Genomic DNA, 18,318 nt, shown 5'->3' with positions numbered 1-18,318 from the left:
CACAAAGACAGAAACCGACACACACACAACACAACGCCAACATTCGCCCGCAAAGAAACCACGGCTGACAACAACAAGGAAAAAAAAAACCGACGAATACACACAAACTTAAAAAAAAATCAATAGCCTTGATACTCGGGCTCGTCGACAGGGCGCTTTGTCAGCAAAGTAGTGCTTTCGTCGGAAAGTCGCAGCTTGTATCGGCGGTAGGTCTTGTACGCCACAATCAAAATGACGACAAGCGCGACAATAGAGACGCAAGTGACCACTGCGATAATGTCCGAGCGTGCAACACATCCCTGGTACACGCAAGCGCGCAAGTATCGGGCGAACAATTTTCAAAAAAAGTGTGAGCATCAAAACCTCCTACGCCAGCCTAAAAACCAGCGCCCGTTCTTACATCAGACGAAACCTCAAACAGCATTGGGCAGTACTCGGGAGAAACGGATGCCGCGGGACAGTACGCATCGTCAGGACACACGATTGGGTCGCCAGTCTCTCGGAAGGGGCAATAGTAGCCGGGCGGGCAGATGCGGCACAAGTTGTTTTCGTTGCCGCGGCCTTGCAAGTAAAAGCCAACGCCGCAAGAGACGCACGACGTCTGGCCATAGTGCGATTGGTACGAGCCTGGGTTGCACAGGTGGCAAAGGACAGAGCCGGGAGTCGCCGAGAACGAGCCAGGCACGCACTGCGGGCAGCCCGTGCAGCCAGTGTCGTTGCAATAGTAGCCACCAGGGCAGGGCTCGCAAGAAAGCATGGGATCGGTGTTGTACGTGCCGGGGATGCACTCGGTGCACTCGGTGGCGGCCTGGCCACTCGACGAGCCGTCAGCGCAACGCGAGCACTCTGTGCAACCAGTCGCGTTGCAATAGTATCCCGTGGTGCAGTCCTCGCACGTCAGGATGTCGGCATCGCTGTATGTTCCAGGATTGCAGGGGGTGCACTTGATTGCCGCTGGACCACTGGACTCGCCAGGGTCGCAACGGAAGCAGCCAGTGCAGCTGTAGTCGCCACAGTAAAAGCCGATCGTGCATTCGGTGCACTCGGCCGATCCGTCATCGTGTGCAAACGTTCCAGGTTCGCAAGTGCGAGAGAGATGAAAAGTAAGAAATTCATTCAAAAACCAGCCTCAAACTCTGTTATTTTTGGGCTGCCAACTTGCCTTCAGAGGTGCGGCAGACCCAGGTGTGCACAATGTGCAGTTGACGGCACCGTCGTGCTGTGCAAATGAGCCTGGGGTGCACAGCGTGCAATTGTTGGGTGGGCATTGGCCTTCGTCGCACTGGTACAGTGAAGGTGAGTCAAGCAATAATTCTGGAGGGTCGACATCGTCCACACTGTGATGCATTGAGTAAAGTAAAACGTCTCATCGTCCACACTGTGATGCATTGAGTAAAGTAAAACGTCTCAAAGCATTCCCCCTGTTCCTCCCCCCCCCGTCTTTCCGCTGCTTCATCTCTGCTACCAACCAGCCAGCCATCCCTCCTCACAATCTTCCAACTCGGCTACAACTGTTGGTCAGTATCCAAACCCCCCTCCAATATAAAATTCTGCCGAACCCCAGGATTTTATTCCAACAGTGATTCCTGTTTGCTTTGTTTGACTCTCCTTTCGCTCACTTTGCACTCAAGAGGGACAGTTCGTGTACGTGTTTAAGTTCAAGGAGCTCATCTTCTGACATTCGAGAGCACCGCCGCGGGGGGTGAGTTGCGTGAACGAGTGAACGAGTGGTTGTATGGTTGAGGATTGATAATAAATGCAAACACACACACACAACGAGCCCGCCTTCGCTCTTTCTCTTCTAGCTTACTCGATGCGCTGTAGCTGCCAGGAGTGCATGCTGTGCAGTTAAAGTCGTCGTCCATGAGCGAGACTGCAAAGCGGTTCCACGCAGCAGCGTTGTTCCCAGACGACAGCGAGCTCGCTGCTGCTGTTGTTGGCACGGCTGAAAGCACGAGCGCAATGCAGACCAGCAGTGCTGCACTGGCGGCCAGCGCGAGGCTCCCTGCTGCTGCTGCTACTGATGATGACGATGATGATGATGAAGATGACGATGATGATGATGATTGTAATGGTGCTCGTCGGGCGCGCGGGCTGGCTGTGCTCGGTGGCAGGGTGGCATGGGTCTGCTCCTCCACCAGCTTCAGCCGACGCGGAACTGCCATCGTTTCGTTCAGATAGTCGCGCCTTTTCGACCGAAAATGAAAACTAGACATAGCGAACGACGAATAAAGAAAAAAAGAAAAAGAAAAAACTGAAAGAAGAGACTGACTGACTGGCTGAGTTGAATGAATGAATGAATTGCGACCAAAGCTCAATCGAAAGGTCCATCACTCTCTGTCCAATAGTGTTGTTTCGCTTTTTTCTGTTGTGTTGTTGTTCATTCTTGCTTTTATTCCAATATGAGCAGCGAAGTCTCACTGATTGATGCGCTGCGCTCAATGATCGGCGGCAATACGCTGCTGAAGGCTGGCCGAGCGGTACCCCCAATCCCTTCCACTTCTTCTTCATACACAGACACGCACTCTCTCCTGCTTGTCTCACCAACGTCCAGCTGTTCATCGTGATGGTCGCTACGCAATGTGAAGAGGACGAGCGACGTCCCTTCCAAGCTGACCCCCTCTACTCTTGTTCTCATTCCTCGACGTTCCCTCCCTCCACTCGTTTTTGGGTCCCCTGTCTGTGCTCACTGTGTGAATGCTCGTTTGTGTTTGAATGCACGGCTTTGGGCTCTGGCTCTGGCTTTGGCTTTGGCTTTGCATTTGCTTCTCAGGGCAAGCCGCACTTTCGTCACTTCCGCCTCTCGCCTGGTACAAAACCCTGCCGCTCGACGTCTGTTGTCTATGTGTCCAATGGTCATCGCTTGTCTGACTTTTGCACTTTGATTTTGTGCTTGATTTTTTGTGTTGAAACAACAGACTTGCTACGCTTGCAATGGGAATCGCCAAAGAAAAACCTCGGAGAATCGTCCGGTGCGTTTTTTGGTTTGACAATTTGGGAACTTATTCTCGCAGACCAATCTCATCTCACTTCAATTGGGAACCCTGACCATGCTGACATGCTTGTCCATGTGCAGTGCTCGTTGCGGAAATTTCCGAAGTGCTCAAGGGCCAGCAGACGCGCGTCTTCCAGAGCAACCGAATGCCCGAATTTGAGGTGAGGAAAACCCCGAACGAGCATTCCTGCGCAGAGTCAAAAGGTGCCAGTCACCAAGGCATTCTATCAACGGCATCCTTGTATTGATTTCCTTGAATTCAATCGTCGAGCCGGACCGAAAGAGGGGAGCCATCCATTTTCACTCATTCTCCTCTTGCTCCTCTTGCTCCTCTTCCTCACCTCAATTTGACGAGAGCGATAATTCTTGTTGCATTCAACATTGATTCAAGTTGCAACATTCAAAAAGACAGCTCATCAACAACGGAACAAGATTTTTTTAAAAAAAAAGTGGGCGCAACGGCTGGTTTCGATCCAGCTGCCTTCAGGGCATGGACCTGATACTCATCCGATTAAGCTTCGTTGCGTTCCCTGCACAGCACCCATTTTCCCCATTTCTGCTATTTTGGCTTGCTGTGCTTGTAGTTTTGGTTGGGCACTTTTTGTTTTACAGTTTCAGTCCGATGACGACATCGCGGATCTCTGCGCTTTCGCACGCCGCTTCCCGGCTCACTCTCACTTTTGTTACTCAGTGTCATGCCTGTTATGTGCTTATTCCATTTGCGAGCTGGTTTGGCTGCGCAATTGACCTTTGACATGGACTTGTTTGTGGTTTGCGCGTTCACTCGCTGCAGGAGCGGTCCTTCTCGATTGTATACCAAGGAAATCGCACGTTGGACATTATTTGCAAGGATCGTCGAGAGCACGATGTGTGGATTAGTGGTTTGCAGGTCAGTATCCCCTTGTGCGTGAGCCGAGGAGTTGCGCGTGCAACCAACAACTTTTGTTTGTTTGTGGGCTGGATTGAACAGGCGCTGGTGAATCGGGCCACGGGAGACATTGATCTATCCCAGTTGCGTGCCACTGCCCCGGAAACCGACCAAAAGCTTCAAGTTGTGATTGACAAGGGCTCGACACGAGTGCTCATTCGCGAAGGTTTGGGTGCATCGTTTTCTCCTCTGTGTTCTGCTCGTCCTCACATCTTGGCCGTAATTCTGTCTGCATCGATACCAACGCGTGTAGATGCGTCGGATGTGTATACCTGGGGCGAAGGCACTCGCGGCATGCTCGGCCACGGTGAGGAGGATCCGGAGGCCAGCCCGCGAGTCGTCGAGGCCCTGCTTGGCCACGACATCAAAATGCTTTGTTTGGGCTCGGGACACACCATGGCACTTGCTGTCAGCGGCGAGGTGTACTCGTGGGGCTTGGGTCTGGGTGGTCGGCTCGGCCAAGGCCGTGAGCGAGATCGCTTCACCCCTCTGCGTCTGGCGGGCCTGCGAGGGTTTGACATTACGCATATTGCTTGCAATGAAAACCACTCTGTGGCTGTCGCAGGTGCGAATCCTTGGCAGCTTGATGTGTGTTCGACAACTCTTCGTTCGTTTTGACTGAATTTGTTCGTTCTTGTCGTGCTTGCTTGGCATTGCTCTGCAGATAACGGCGAGGCTTACGTCTGGGGCCGAGGAATTGATGGATCGCTCGGTGTCGAGGGAGACAAACACGTGTCTCCCACGCAAATCCACGCTCTTGACGGGAAGCGTGTCGTACACGCTGCATGCGGTGCCGCATTCACACTATGTGCGTGTTGACGCTGCTTTTACGCTGTTGTTTGTCTCTGTTGACCACTGACTCCACCTCGTCCCGCCCCCCCCCCTTCTTTTCTTTCTTTTGGGCAGTCGTGATCGAGTCTGGCGAAGTGTACGCCTGTGGCAACAACGAACACGGCCAGCTTGGTATCGGCTCCAACGAGGCGATGAGTGAGCCCACGTTGGTCACGAATCTACCAGAGCGTATTGTTCGAATTGCTTGCGGAAATTCTCACGCTGTTGCTTTATCAGGTGAGGAGCAATCGATCGCTTGTGTGTGGTGGCGGCTATTCTAGTCCTTTGTCGCTCGCTCAACTAAAACGCTGCTTTTCGCCCAACAGAAACCGGTCGCCTGTATGCTTGGGGTGCGCATTCCAGCGGCCAACTGGGTGTCGGCGAGCCGTTAGAAGACCGCCTCTCACCAGTCCGTGTGGAAAGCAACGTAGTACGGGACGATGTTGCTGACTTTGCCTGTGGTGGCAACCACACCATCATCCTGTCCAACAGCGGTCTGCTATACGCGTTCGGAAGTGGCGCTCAGGGCCAGCTCGGACTTGGGCCGCTGGCGACGAAGAACCAAGCCACACCCGCTGCTCTGCCAAATCCCGAAGGTCGTAAATACACTGCAATCTCTTGCGGGCAAGACATTTCAGCTGCCGTTTCAGGTATGCGCTCATTGTGGAATATGAAGCTGAGTGCAGGTGCATGTTTTGGAGGTTAACATCACACCCGCTGACTTGTCTTCTGGTTTTTTGTTTTGCACGTAGACCGTGGCAAGATCTACACTTGGGGCAGTGGTGCCAGCAACGCTCTCGGCCTCCCCGACGGCCGCACCAAGTACGCGCCAACACTCATCGAAAGCATGGCCGACAAGCGCTGCAGGACGGTGGCTTGCGGCTTTTTCCACATGGCTGCAACCATCATTCACGGCTGGGTACCAGACGACGAGGCCACGCAGTGCATGGCCTGCAAGCTCAAGTTCACCACCATTCGGCGACGGCACCATTGCCGAAAGTGCGGTGGCATCTTTTGCGGCAACTGCTCTGCCAAGAAATTCCCCTTGTTGGAAGCTGGTTTTTCCGAATCTGTTCGTGTGTGTGACAAGTGCTATGTTATTTTATCGCGTGCTTGAGCCGGGATGTTTGGTGTTTGTTGCGAGTGCTTGTTTAGTTCCAGTACACCTTGTTCATACAGTGACCTCGCTCTGTGATTTTTTTTTCGGAAGCGCATGCAATGGAAGGTACAAGCCCCTTTTATCATCAAACAAATCACAGAAAACAGACACACACACAAAAAAACCCCAAGAACAAGCCGAAAAACAACAAACGAGGAGGACGCTCAAGCAAAAGAAAAAAAAATCGCAACGACAAAATTTTAGAAATAGATTTGTGTTAACGACACGTTAGAGCTGCTCTACCAGCTTGTTGATTGTGTCATACGTGCCATAGGATCCGCCTGCTAGTCCAAACAAAATGTAAAAGATGGAGAGGGCTTTGCGGGGAGTTGACGATTCCGGGAAGAGTCGCAGGTGGAAAATACTTGGCAGCACGAACTGCAGCGTCGAGCCGCCCATCGCTCCGATAAGACTGATCAACAGGCTGAACTTGGGCACCGTAAGCTATAGAATAGGACAAGAAAGAAGAAACAACGTGAGCGTCAAGACCGAATGCTTCGAATCAAACAAAAGCACGTTCGGAGAGGCGCGCTCTTACAGCAATCACAGCACCGAGCACACAAAGCAGGAAGCGGCCAATGTTTTCCTTCAGCAGACGGCGGTGGGTCGAGACACGCTTGAACATGGCCTGGGCAGGAGGAAGGGAGGAGAGAGAAACGCAATTCCCAACAAAACCAACGGTTAGCTCACATTCTTCTGCCAAGTCAGCACCCTTCCCCCCTGTGACAGAACTCTGTTGAGCTTTACCTCTTCCAGAATATCAATCACAACAAAGAGCTGAATAGGGAAGGAGAGGAAGATGGCAATCACGAGACTGATGCGCGAAATGTTCTCAAAGGCCGGCCATGGCTGACCCGCAGCTGCGACGAACAGGGGAATGGTCGAGTTGGTGTCGAGGAGCTGGTCGGAGATCTGATCGCCGAACGAGCAGTACACGAGAATTCCGAAAAAGACGTAGCACAAGCCGGCAAAGCCAAGACTGAGGCAGAGCACCTTGGGGAAGTGCTTGGGCTCCTTCATTGCCGTCTCGCAGGGCAGAATCACACCGATGCCCTCGATGGCGTAGACACACATGCCGAACGTAATGGGCAGGCCGCCCGCATCGAAGATGGAAATGGTTCCCGTGTTTTCAAGCACGCCATGGGCGAGCTGTTGAATGGACGCTCCAATGACAACAGCCACGCCAGTAAGCAGGCAGAGGTTGGCAAACGCAGACACGGGGCCAATCCAGCGCATTCTGCCAAAGGAGGGACGGAAAGAAAAGTGAGAGGACTGTTTTTTTTTTTGTTTGTTTTTGTTTTTTTGGTTTGTTTGTTCGATCAAAAACAACCAAAAAAATATCGATCCAACGTACTGGCGAATCCAGGACATGCCCACAAACAACGGGAAGAGCATCAAGAGAATATACACTTGAGCGTGGTCGATATCCCAATAGCTTGCCAAGTTCGTTGACACGTAGACTGATGGAGCACAATTGCGGCAACAGTGAGCCAAGCTAGCAATAGGAGAACCACCTGCAAATCAAAGAACGCTGGCAACTCAAAGAGCAACAAATGCCACGTACCCATATACACGACAGCAAAGCCGAATTGGGTGAAACAGACCAAAAAGTCGACGAGGTATCCCATGTATCTGCACACATGCGAGTCGCGGCACGATTTGAGTGGACGCTGAACGAGCCAAAAAAACCAACTCCTTTCAAAATAAAACAGCTGGCTGCTGCACTCACCGCCCATAAGTCAAAATAGCGACATCGGCGTAGGTAACGGCGCCCTGATTGATCAGCTTGTACTTGCAGTCAACAAGAACCAGCATGCAGTGCATGGACATGGCGACCAGAATGACCATGATGATGACAGAGGCCTGAGAAGAGAGGACAGTCGGGGAGGTGTTGGGGATGTCAGATCGACAGGCTCAACATTCATCGCTCGACCTTAAGTGTTACTTACCACAACACCGCTTTGCATGAAGGCATACGGCAAACCAAGAATGCCGGAGGCAATGTACGACTTGACAAGGTTCAGCATTGTCTGAGAGACGCTGTAAAGTCAAATGCAAGGCGGTGGTGATCAATATCGTCATCGGGGTGAAACTTCAGCACAAAACCAAAAGCGCCCAACCAAAACTACAAGCACAGAAAGCACGAATAGGAAAAATGGGTGCTGTGCAGCCAACGCAACGCAGCTTAATCGGATGAGCATCAGGTCCATGCCCTGAAGGCAGCTGGATCGAAACCAGCCGTTGCGCCCACTTTTTTTTGTTCTTTTTTTTTTCCCTCGCTCGGTCTTTTGTTGGGAGCGTGCTTGCGATTCCATTAAACTTTGTTGTGATGTAGTATTCATGGCCGAATGTGTTTGTCGGAACGAACTCGACTCGGTGGGAGGGTGAGAAAGGAGCAGAACAATGTTTCAAGCGCGAAACAGCTGTTCGAGGCTGATCCAGGGATGTGATATGCATGAATCGTGCGCCCTTAACATAGTTGGGGTTGCAACTGTTTGACACTTACGTTGTAGTGCGCATGCGACCCTCCGAGATGAATCCGTGGGCATGACCGCCACCGCCAAGTCCGTGCGACGACAAGATGCGATCCTCAGTCTCATCGCGCAGTAGCGGTGCCTTGTCTTCCTGCAAAAAACACCATAAATCCAATTGAGTGTTCGGTTGGAATGAAATTTCCATCGTGCATCAACGACAAAACAAAAAATCGAGCAATTCGGAGTGGAGCAGCGGTAAAATCTGAGAGCACGGCATATTTGCAACGCTCGGAGAGGAAAGAAAAAAAACAAAAACGCACAAACTCTCCTCTCAGAGTGTGCAAAATGGTCAATGCGAAAAAAAGCATGAGCAATGTCGAGCGAGTGTGCAATTTCAACGCTCGCGACAAAGTTGTCTGAAAAACTGACAAAAACTGCGTGGTTTTTTGTTTTCGGTGGTGTTATTTTGTCTTTTTGGTTCCCGTTTGACGACATTGCGATTGCGTGAATGAATGAATGAATAAGTGTGTGTGTTGTAGAACAGCTGTTGGCCCGTGTTGATGAACGGTGGAGAAACCTCAGTTTTTGAGTCACTGTGCAGTGAGGTCGGGCACCCGGGGAAGAATTCCCAGGGAGCTCCTCCAATCCACCACTTGCAGCACAAGCCGTACACTACGCACCGTTCTCGCACCAAAGTGACTGTTGCTGTCGACGCTGCGTGAGTCGTAGCAGGGGCAAAACCAGGACGGCACATGATGGTTTACAGTTTCTCCTATTCCTCCCCAGCGCCCCATCGCCACATCGCCCGCGGTCCTCCCTTCTCCCGTCCCCACGTTGGCATGGCGTGGTCTCATCTACAGTCCTTTGAACACTAGCCCCCTCCAAAAGTGATCACACAACCGGGGCACAGCTCGCGTTTTTTTGACTTTTTTTTCTTTACATGAACGAGCATTGTCTTGGACTCTGTGCGCGGGAAGCGAGCGAGCCCACCGACCGGCGTCGCGGTGCCACCGTTGATGCTGGAGTTGTCTGTGCCGTAGCTATGGCCGCTGGATGCCCGCGAGCGGTCGAACGACGGCGCCTTGCTGCTGTCCTCGTGCCGATTGTTGCCGCCGTCTTCCTCCTTCTCCTCGTCCTCGTTCTGGTTCTGGTCGAATGGCTCCTGCAGCTGCTGCGTCGCCTGCTTCTTGTGTGCACTGCTGTCGTTGGTGGCAGTGTTGGTGCTGTTGCTGGCAGGCTTCTTCTTCTTCTTCTTCCTGCCGCCGTCCGCAGTCAGGCTCGCTGGCGCAGAGGCCGACGCGATCAGCACTTCGCTCTCGTCGTACTCTTCCATTGTTGAAAAAATGAATGAGCATGTCGTTTTTTCAATAGTCGCATGTGTGTGTGAGTGTGTGTGTTTTCCAATGTTCACGACGATGTTGTAGGACCAGGTGCACAGGTACGCAGTGGCAATTGGGGGGGGGGCAGGTGTGTGTTGTTGAGAGGAGATCGTGCGTGTGGCGGATGTGTGTGTCTGCGAGATCCATGCCCCCATTTCCATTGTTCTCTCTGCCTTTCCTTCTTGTTTCGCTTTTGTTTTCGCTGTTGCTTTTATCATCATGACAGATTGCTGTTCTTGTTCGGATCCCTCCTCGTGCTTTTGCTTGTTCTGATGGCTTTTTTTTTTTCCAGTTACCCTCTGTCATTCTTTTTTTTTTTTTTTTTTTTTTTTTTAGGTATGCTTTTTGTATTGGATTTTTATTTTATTTTATTTTTTAATTCCATGTCAACCACAATCCTTCCACACACACACACTTTTCCATCTCTGTCTCTTCGCTCTCGTTCTCTCTCCCCTCTTTGAGATCACTTTGCCATACTCATCATCATCCATCCAACATCATCCATCATCCAGCATTGTGATCCAATCTCCATCGCACCAGATTTCAGTATTTTGCGTTGTTGTTGTGTGGGTTTATATTTTATTATTATTATTTTTTATTTTATTTTTTTCGCTTTGTGTGTTCTTTCGCTCCATTCAATCCCCATCCCGCCTCTCTCTCGCGCTCTATCTCCATCCGCTTCCCTCTTCTCTTCTCTTCACTCCTTTCTCTCTCTCTCTTTCCACCAAGTCTGGGTGCGCAGTGCTCTGGACAAAAACCCATGCTCCTGCAATCTGAAACTCAAATCCTTGCGCAGTGCTCTGGACAAAAACCCATGCTCCTGCAATCTGAAACTCAAATCCTTCTCTCCGTTCTCCCTCCTCTCCTCTCTCCTCTCTCCTCTCCTCCACTCCTTTCCCTGTCATACAGAACTTGAACAAGACCCGCAAAGGCAAGACTGGTTTCTATTCTTGACCAGAAAACAAGACAAAATCCTGCGTTTCATCAGCACACACACACCACTTCTACACCAACACGAACCCAAGATGAGCGAGGCAACACGGAGCCTCCTCCGCTCAGAGCCACTCATCGTCTTCCAGGCGCTCGAGGGCAAGCAGTTCCCGCCGGGGTCAGAGTCCTCGCCACTCCGCGCGGCGGTGCTGCTCGATGGCGTCGAGCAGGACAGCACGAGCGTCGCATTGAGCGCGGCATCGACCGAGGTCCACTGGCTGCCCACCCAGGCATTCACCATCACTGCCGCTGGATTTACAAACCTCGTCATCTCAGTCCGCGACGAAAAGCACGGACTCGACATTGGCAGCGCCGATTTCGCGCGTGAATCGCTCATCGGCGAATCCGAAACCATGAGCGAGAGTGCCTATGAATCGCCGGCATCCGCGTCGGGCGCAGCCACTCCAGCAGCGCTGTCGCACGTCAGCTCGAGTACCTCGGTCGCTGGCGGTGCGATCGCTGCAATGACGGCACTCAACAGCTCGCTTTCACCGTCCAACTCGTCCTCCGCACGGAGCAGCAGACGGCTCAGCGAGAATCTCGACGTGCTCGCACGGCAGTCGTCCATCCCGCGCACCCAACAGGCCGTTCACGACGAGTGGCTCTTCCTCGAGATGCCCGATCAGCAACCGCCAGCCAAGGTCCGGGTTGAAATCACCGTCCATCCCTCAGCGCCGCGCGGAATCACCGTGCGCGTCGTGGATGCGCAGACGACGATTGCCAAGGCGAAAGGCCTCTATCTGTCCCTGCGCCTCATGCCCCAGCATGCGCCTATGGGTGGCGGCCACCAGCGGTCTCGCTCGATCGACGGCAAGGACGGCGTTGTCAAGACCAAAGTCTCCAAGGACACCAGCCCTTCCTTCAACGAGACGTTCACCTTCCCACTCCACCTCACCCCAGAGGCGCACTGGCTTGAAATCAACCTGTACGAGGCCGCAACCTTCTCGGGAGATACCCAGCACGCCGCTGGCATGCTGCCGCTCGCGGGTCTTGCGCCGAACGTGACCTCCGAGCTCTCGTGCATTCTCCAGCGCAAGACGGACAAAAAGAAGGACAAGGCCGACAAGAACAAGCGCGCGAGCGCCTTTGGTCTTGGCACCATGCACGTCAACTACTACACCACCTTTAACAAGATTTTGCCACTGGAGTGCTACCAAGATTTGCTCAAACTTTTCGTTCCTGGTCACGTCGGCGAAAACAAGGCTGCTCCCCTCAACATTCTGCCCGCTTCGTCCAAAATGGACGCTGCGAGCAAGCGACGACGGACAAGCCTGATTGGCAGTGGCTCGCAACAACAGCAGCCAGGGGCTGGGGTCTTTACCTTGACGACTCCAGCAGTGCTTGCGTTTGCAGCGCGCTGCGCCGAGTCCAAGTCCTTCTCCGACTCCGTCATGGCCGTCTTTGAGACGCAGGATCTTGCCCTCTCCTTCCTGAAAGCTGCCGTGAACATTGAGGTCACGGCCTACTTGGTCAGCTCCAGCTCCAACAAAAACTTGGACGGGTTTGGCGCAAACAATAGCGCGTCCGCAGTGACATTGTCCTCTGGCGCTGCCAGCACGCTCAGTCTCAGCAGCTCCACCTCCACCATGATGAGTGCACTCGCCGGCAGCACAAGCGCAACCGCTCCCATGGGCTACATTGGTGGCGTAACAGGTGGCGCAACCGTTGCTTCGACCACACTCCTGGGCGACTTGTCCATCACTGCCCAGTTTATCGAATCGTACATGCGCGTCGTTGGCAAGGACTACATTTCTGGCATCTTGCGGTCGCTCCTTCGACAGCTGCACACGTTTGGCAAGATTGCCCCAACAAAAGGCGACGACATGGTGGCCACCATCCGCAAGCACTGGAAGCCGCTCGAGGCCATTTGCAAATCAGTGGTCGATGCTGTCGTCCACTCACTCGACGAGTGTCCTGCTGGCCTCCGACTCGTCCTGTGCCATCTGCAACGCTTGGCCCTTGACCGGCTCGGCAGCGAAATGTCGGCTTCGCGCGCACAGCAGCTTGCGGACAAGGTGGTCAACGAGCTCTTCTTTACGCGCTTCCTGTGCAATGCGCTGGAGCGGCCGCGTGCGTATGGCGTCCACCCAAGCAGCGAGCGAAACGTGTACACTCTCGTGCTGGTTGCCCGCATTTTGCACGTGACGGCCGAGACGCACCATCTGCGGGATGCTCGCGAAGGGTATGGTTTTGCCAGCTCATTCATGGGCCCAACGCGAGCCCGCCTTCGCAAGTTTACCACCTCGCTCGCGACTGCTTCTGGGGACTTTTCTCTCGAGAATGGCGAAATGAGCAGCATGGCGGCCATCAACAACGCTGCCGCCATTGATCTCGAGCGAGAGTTGGCCAACATTTACCGCCTCTTCCAGTTCTCCCTCGACGCAGCGTCCGAGCCCGAGCTCTCCGGTCTGGCTGGCTGCATTGCCGTGATGACCAGCGAGAGTGGCGCGCCCGACTCTGCTCCTTCCACCACCGCAACGGCTGCCACTGCATTGGCGCTCGGCCTGCCGGTGCTGAGCCTGCGTGCCATCGCGCGGCTTGAACACGTCCTGTCCGTTCTGGCGTGCATCGACGACAACATTCGGTGCGCCAAGCACGACCCAACGGCCTTCTACCTGAGCGACAAGGCCCAGAACATGATGGGCTTGCAAGTGAATGCGAGCGATGCAGCCATGTCCTCGTTTGAGCCTGCTGACACAGGAGCCGAACTCTCGGTCTCGCCGGCGCACAGCAGGCAAGCGTCGGAATCGACCAATGGCGGTGCGGCCACTTTGGCGGCCTCGTCGGCCCCATCGGCCCCTCGATCAAGCAGCCCAACCGAACCCACTGCCTCTTCCAATGCAAATCAACTGAAGGTCGGGACTGTCAGTCGCGCATCGAGCAGCCACTCGGAGCTGGGCAGTACTAGTTTTGGCAGCTCGCAAAACTTGGCCACCAGCGAAGAAACTCGCATTGGTCCCGGTAGCGAGTTTAACAATCGTCTCGAAACCCTCATTGACGAGATTGTCGAAGGCGTCCGCCAGCTCAAGGCCAACGCAGACCAGTCCAAACGCGATACGTTCACGACGCTGGCGTCGTCGCTCGCCGACTCGGTTGGCAAAGTTGTGGGTCTGATCAACGCACTGAATCTCGAGCAAACTGCTCCAGACACGGTCGCGACCATTTTTGAATCACGCGAGTTCCTGTGTGACAACATGATTGTGTTGCGCCAGGCGGCTAGCCGTGCGGCGACCGCCACCCAGCATCGCGAAGTAGCCGTGCAGTACATGATTGACTCGGCCTTTGTCGTGGTCCGCACCTTGCGCACGCTGACCCAGGGCATCGACTCTCTGGACGCCGAGCTCGTCACCTGGCGGCTGGAAGACGCGTCGTTGGGTCGCTTTTCCACGGCCTTCAGCCGCACGCTCTCGCGCAAAGTGCGGTCCAAAAACCAGCTAAACACGCTTGAGGCGTCGCGCACCCGCTCTATTCCTGCCCCGACTTTTGCGGCTGTGATTGCGGCTGCGGCTGCTGGCGCGGCGGGCGAAGGACCCGCTGCCACGGCTGCTGCAACATTGGCCGCAGCACTCGCTGCCGTCTCTGCGGCCAATCGACCCGCATCTGGTGCCGCTGCTGCAGTTGCTACTGCTGCTGTGGCGGCGGCGGCGGCTTCTTCGAGCACGCTCGCTCAGCCCTCGGCGCCAGTGCATCCGCGTCGCTACAGCAAGATGGTCGCACCGCCAACGGGCCGCGTCACGCTCATTTTCACCGATATTGAAAACTCGTCTGCACTCTGGGAGCGCGACCCCGTCCTCACCCGCGCGGCCGTCAAGATGCACAACCATGTCATGCGCAGTGCCATGCAGGTCTGCAACGGCTACGAGGTCAAGACGGAGGGCGACGCGTTCATGATTGCCTTCCAACGCGCGGTCGATGCTGTCAAGTTCTGCCTCATTGCCCAGCTCGACTTGCTCAGTGTCAACTGGCCCGAAGAGATCCTTGCCCTTGACGGGTACTCGCAAGTGTTTGATGGCGACAACAACACCGTCTTTCGAGGCTTGCGGGTGCGCATGGGCATTCACACGGGCGAGCCCGATTGCGAGCCCGATCCCATCACCTACCGCATGGACTACTTTGGCCCTGTCGTCAATCGCGCTGCGCGAGTCTCGTCTGTGGCCGAGGGCGGCCAGATTGTCATGTCCCGGTCGGCCATGGAGGATTGCCGTGCTCTGGCCGATGAGCTCAAGCTCTTCGACCCTGTTTACGTCGAGCTCGGCAGCTTCAAGCTCAAGGGCTTGGGCAGCGAGGAGACCTTGTTCCAGGTGTTGCCGCTGCTGCTGCGGGCACGGACGTTTGAGCTCGCCCAAAAGCGGCGCAAGCCCACCAACGACGAGAATGTCAAACTCGTGTTCAACCTCATGCTTGACAAGCAGAACGCTGAAGTGCCTCCCCCGCAAGGGCACGTGGCGATTGTGTTTGCAGACGTACAGCACTCGCTGCAGCTCTGGCACGCGATTCCGGACGCAATGCGCGCGGCAGTCAAGCTTTACAAGGACTGCATGCGCCGCGCGATTCGTGTGCACAAGGGCTACGAGGTCAAGACGGAGGGTGATGCGTTCATGGTTGCCTTCCAACGCTCCGAAGATGCCGTCAAGTGGTGTCTTGAGACGCAGACGCTGCTTTTGACGCTCGATTGGCCCAAAGAGCTGCTCGACTCGCAGTACTGCTGGGAGCGCCGGTCTCCCGATGGCCAGCTGCTGCAGCGCGGCCTGTCCATCCGCATGGGTGTGCACAGCGGCTCGCCCGAGAGCGAAACCGACCCCGTGGTCGAGCGCATGGACTACTTTGGTCCGATGGTCAACCGCGCTGCACGCGTGAGCGAGTTGACTGACGGCGGACAGGTCGTGGTCAGCGGCTCAGTGTCTGACGACATTCGGCCAGCACTGGATGCTGGAGCCTTTGCTGCATTCGTGCCCGTGCTGACGGATCTTGGCTCCTTCCGCTTCAAGGAACTCGACACGACCGAGCGCTTGGTGCAGATTCTGCCCAGCGCCCTGTCTGGACGCATCTTTAAGAAGCTTCCAACAGAGTCAGACAAGTTCCGGCCCTCTGTCACTGCGCGCAAGCATCTCAGCGATCTGCTTGGTGAGCTGGGCGACTCTGGCGCAGAAGCGGTCTACCCGGCCCCGAGCCGATCGCCCATGAGCACGGCCAAGCTCGAGCGCATGAACTCAATCAACCTCGAGCGCCGCTTGGGCTCGGACGAAGTGCCGGCGATCGGCTCGACACGCTCCATGACCCTCATGAACGTCAAGCGACCGAGTACCTCCAGCCTCCTCAAGTCCAGCCAGACCCTCGCCTACCCCAAACGCCCCGGTGCTGGAAGCGCGACCTCGTTGCCCATCACGGCCTCCAGCTCTTCCTCACTGGCATCGCTCCCCGACTCCCCCGGCGTCTTTGGCGAAGATACGTGCGGCGGATGCGGCGTGGCTGTCGACGAAGAAGGCGGTGAAACGTGGTTGCTTGCCTGCGGGCGCAAATGGCACTACGACCACTTTGGCTGCCGCAAGTGCAAGATGCCTTTCGAGCTCACCCCATACATTGAGCACAAGGGCCATCCGTACTGCGAGAAGGACTATTACGAGATGTTTGGCAAGCGCTGCTTCAAATGCAGGCTTCCCATTGTCGGCGAAATGGTGTTTGCGATCGACAACCAATGGCATCAAGAGTGCTTCAACTGCGAGGTTTGCAAGAAGAATCTCAAGGACCAAGATTTCCTCAGCCGCAATGGATTCCCGTACTGCGAAGCAGACTATGCAGCCAAGTTTTTCGCCTCCTGCCATGCCTGCAAAAAGCAAATCCTGGACGAGGTCGTTTCCGCGCTCGGCAGTCGGTGGCATGTCGCGTGTTTTGTGTGCCAGGTAGGTTTGTTTGCTGGGGTGTGCGAGGAGTTGGAATGGACGAATGGCGGGCGGGGTGCTCCATTCGCAAGGCTGCAATTTCATTGTGCATTTTGTTTTTGTTTTTGCTTTTGCTTTCGCTTCGAACAGGACTGCAAGACGCCATTGGCCGACCAAACCTTCTACGCGCACGAAAAAAGTCCCCGCTGTCAGTCGTGCACGCTCAAATGGGTCAAGCAGCGTGGAAAGCCGTAATTTTCCTGTTAATTTCTTTCCTTCTTGTACTCGTCGATATCATTTCATCCAATGAATGACTCTTGTATTAGTTGCAAATATCAAATCATACAGTACACACTCGTTCCCACGATCAGCTTGGCTGGTCTATTGGTCTTTTGGGGGATGCACGAGCAGCCAGCTCTGGTCGCGGTCTTCTTGAGGGAAATTGAGTGACTTGAAGAGCCCGTGAGAGGCGGTGTTGGGATGAACGACATACAAGAACGGGACGTGGTTTTTGGAGTGGAGATGTTGCGACAGCGCCATCATGACAATCTTCCCGAGACCCTGCCGCTTAAACTCGTCCTTTGTGTGCAGCATGCCCATGGCGCCGTAGTTTTGGGTGAGGCACCAGCATGCAGGCGTGCCGTCGACAAACAGACACATGGAAGGGTAGGTGGTAATCAGGTCTGCGATAAATCCCAGCGTGCCGGGCGACGAGTAGGGCCACAATTGATTGACCATCGGCGCGTCCTCGGCGCGAAGCGGCCCCAACGTCCATCCCGCTTGGAGCTTGGGCAAGTACAGCTCTGGCGCAAAGAGCGCTGGGTTGGTTGCCGAGTACATTTTGCAAGGACTGTGATCGAAGTGTAAGCGAAACGTTTCATGGTGCATTCCGCACAGAGAAATGAGGGTTTTTGTAGCGGCAAATCAAAGTGAGTCGTCAGCAGCATCCACTTAGAATGTACAAGGGAAAAAAAACCTCAGAACGACAACAACAACAAAAAACAATCCACTCAACTGGTATTTGAGCACGAATCCTGACTCTTGAGGGAAGACTTGGCGAATGTTTTCAGTAAAGTGGGCATCGTCAAAGCCAGAGAATGTAATGCTCCGTCGTGGTCGTTGCGGGTTGCTTGGATGCGCAATGCCAAGCAGTGTAAAGTTTGTCAAGTGCTCGTGAATGAGCACGCGCGCAGCCTCCGGAGTGGTCGCGTCGAGCGCGATCGTGTCTTCGTCGGCCGTCGGGTGCACCATGATGATCATTGTGCACGCAGCACTCTCGCCGCCACTCTTAGGACTCGCGGCAGAGGTCGGTGACGAACCCGGCTCGGTGGTGCCAGCGCCATGCGCAGCAGCGGCAAATCGGCCGGCAGTCACGTCTCCCAGGTCGGCGTAGAAGCGAGCAGTGGGCACGCGTCCGCGCCTGGCATTGTGCAAGACATAGCCCATGCGCAATCCGTAATGCCCGCGGTGCTCGAGGCAGTGGCGCTCCATCGCTTCGAGCTCGGCGTCGGCGGTGATTTCACGGAACATTTTGTGTTTCTGAGGTTTTGTGGTTTGTGTTAGTGAAAGGTGAGTGAGCTGAACTCGGATGTGGATGATGGTAGAGTTAGTAGTGCAGTTATTGAATTTCACTCCAAAAGTGACGGGATTGTGAGCGACAAGAGTGGGATGGATGGCAAGAGA

General features: G+C 54.6%; 5 protein-coding genes across 5 annotated transcripts; 2 read left to right on the top strand and 3 right to left on the bottom strand.

The window, feature by feature from the left end:
• Positions 1-119: 119 nt before the first annotated feature.
• Positions 120-2,165, bottom strand: CAOG_00257 (hypothetical protein; the record flags this gene model as incomplete). Its single annotated transcript, XM_004365071.2, has 4 exons — positions 120-299; positions 401-1,001; positions 1,159-1,282; positions 1,811-2,165. The coding sequence occupies 4 exons, from the start codon at positions 2,163-2,165 to the stop codon at positions 120-122; spliced, it is 1,260 nt and encodes a 419-aa protein (XP_004365128.2).
• A 234-nt stretch (positions 2,166-2,399) lies between these two features.
• CAOG_00256 (hypothetical protein) lies at positions 2,400-5,936 on the top strand. Its single transcript, XM_004365070.2, has 11 exons — positions 2,400-2,480; positions 2,774-2,810; positions 2,919-2,972; positions 3,077-3,156; positions 3,789-3,884; positions 3,966-4,089; positions 4,177-4,488; positions 4,588-4,731; positions 4,830-4,991; positions 5,081-5,404; positions 5,507-5,936. The coding sequence occupies exons 1-11, from the start codon at positions 2,403-2,405 to the stop codon at positions 5,869-5,871; spliced, it is 1,776 nt and encodes a 591-aa protein (XP_004365127.1). The 5' UTR covers positions 2,400-2,402; the 3' UTR covers positions 5,872-5,936.
• A 37-nt stretch (positions 5,937-5,973) lies between these two features.
• On the bottom strand, positions 5,974-9,725 carry CAOG_00255 (hypothetical protein). Its single transcript, XM_004365069.2, has 9 exons — positions 9,328-9,725; positions 8,420-8,538; positions 7,863-7,953; positions 7,643-7,776; positions 7,478-7,545; positions 7,268-7,373; positions 6,661-7,150; positions 6,452-6,541; positions 5,974-6,357 (listed from the first exon to the last, which is right to left on the bottom strand). The coding sequence occupies exons 1-9, from the start codon at positions 9,718-9,720 to the stop codon at positions 6,142-6,144; spliced, it is 1,707 nt and encodes a 568-aa protein (XP_004365126.1). The 5' UTR covers positions 9,721-9,725; the 3' UTR covers positions 5,974-6,141.
• An 881-nt stretch (positions 9,726-10,606) lies between these two features.
• On the top strand, positions 10,607-16,987 carry CAOG_00254 (hypothetical protein). Its single transcript, XM_004365068.2, has 2 exons — positions 10,607-16,656; positions 16,786-16,987. The coding sequence occupies exons 1-2, from the start codon at positions 10,792-10,794 to the stop codon at positions 16,888-16,890; spliced, it is 5,970 nt and encodes a 1,989-aa protein (XP_004365125.1). The 5' UTR covers positions 10,607-10,791; the 3' UTR covers positions 16,891-16,987.
• Positions 16,933-18,201, bottom strand: CAOG_00253 (FR47-like protein). The gene is made up of 2 exons (XM_004365067.2): positions 17,651-18,201; positions 16,933-17,485 (listed from the first exon to the last, which is right to left on the bottom strand). Exons 1-2 carry the CDS (start codon positions 18,163-18,165, stop codon positions 17,017-17,019), a joined length of 984 nt encoding a protein of 327 aa, XP_004365124.1. The 5' UTR covers positions 18,166-18,201; the 3' UTR covers positions 16,933-17,016.
• Between the last annotated feature and the right edge of the window lie 117 nt (positions 18,202-18,318).

This window comes from Capsaspora owczarzaki (genome assembly GCF_000151315.2).
Source record: "Capsaspora owczarzaki ATCC 30864 unplaced genomic scaffold supercont2.1, whole genome shotgun sequence".
Lineage (NCBI taxonomy): Eukaryota > Filasterea > Ministeriida > Capsasporidae > Capsaspora > Capsaspora owczarzaki.
The sequence above is the reverse complement of the archived record's forward strand: the minus strand, read 5'-3'. Positions and strand labels throughout refer to the sequence as shown.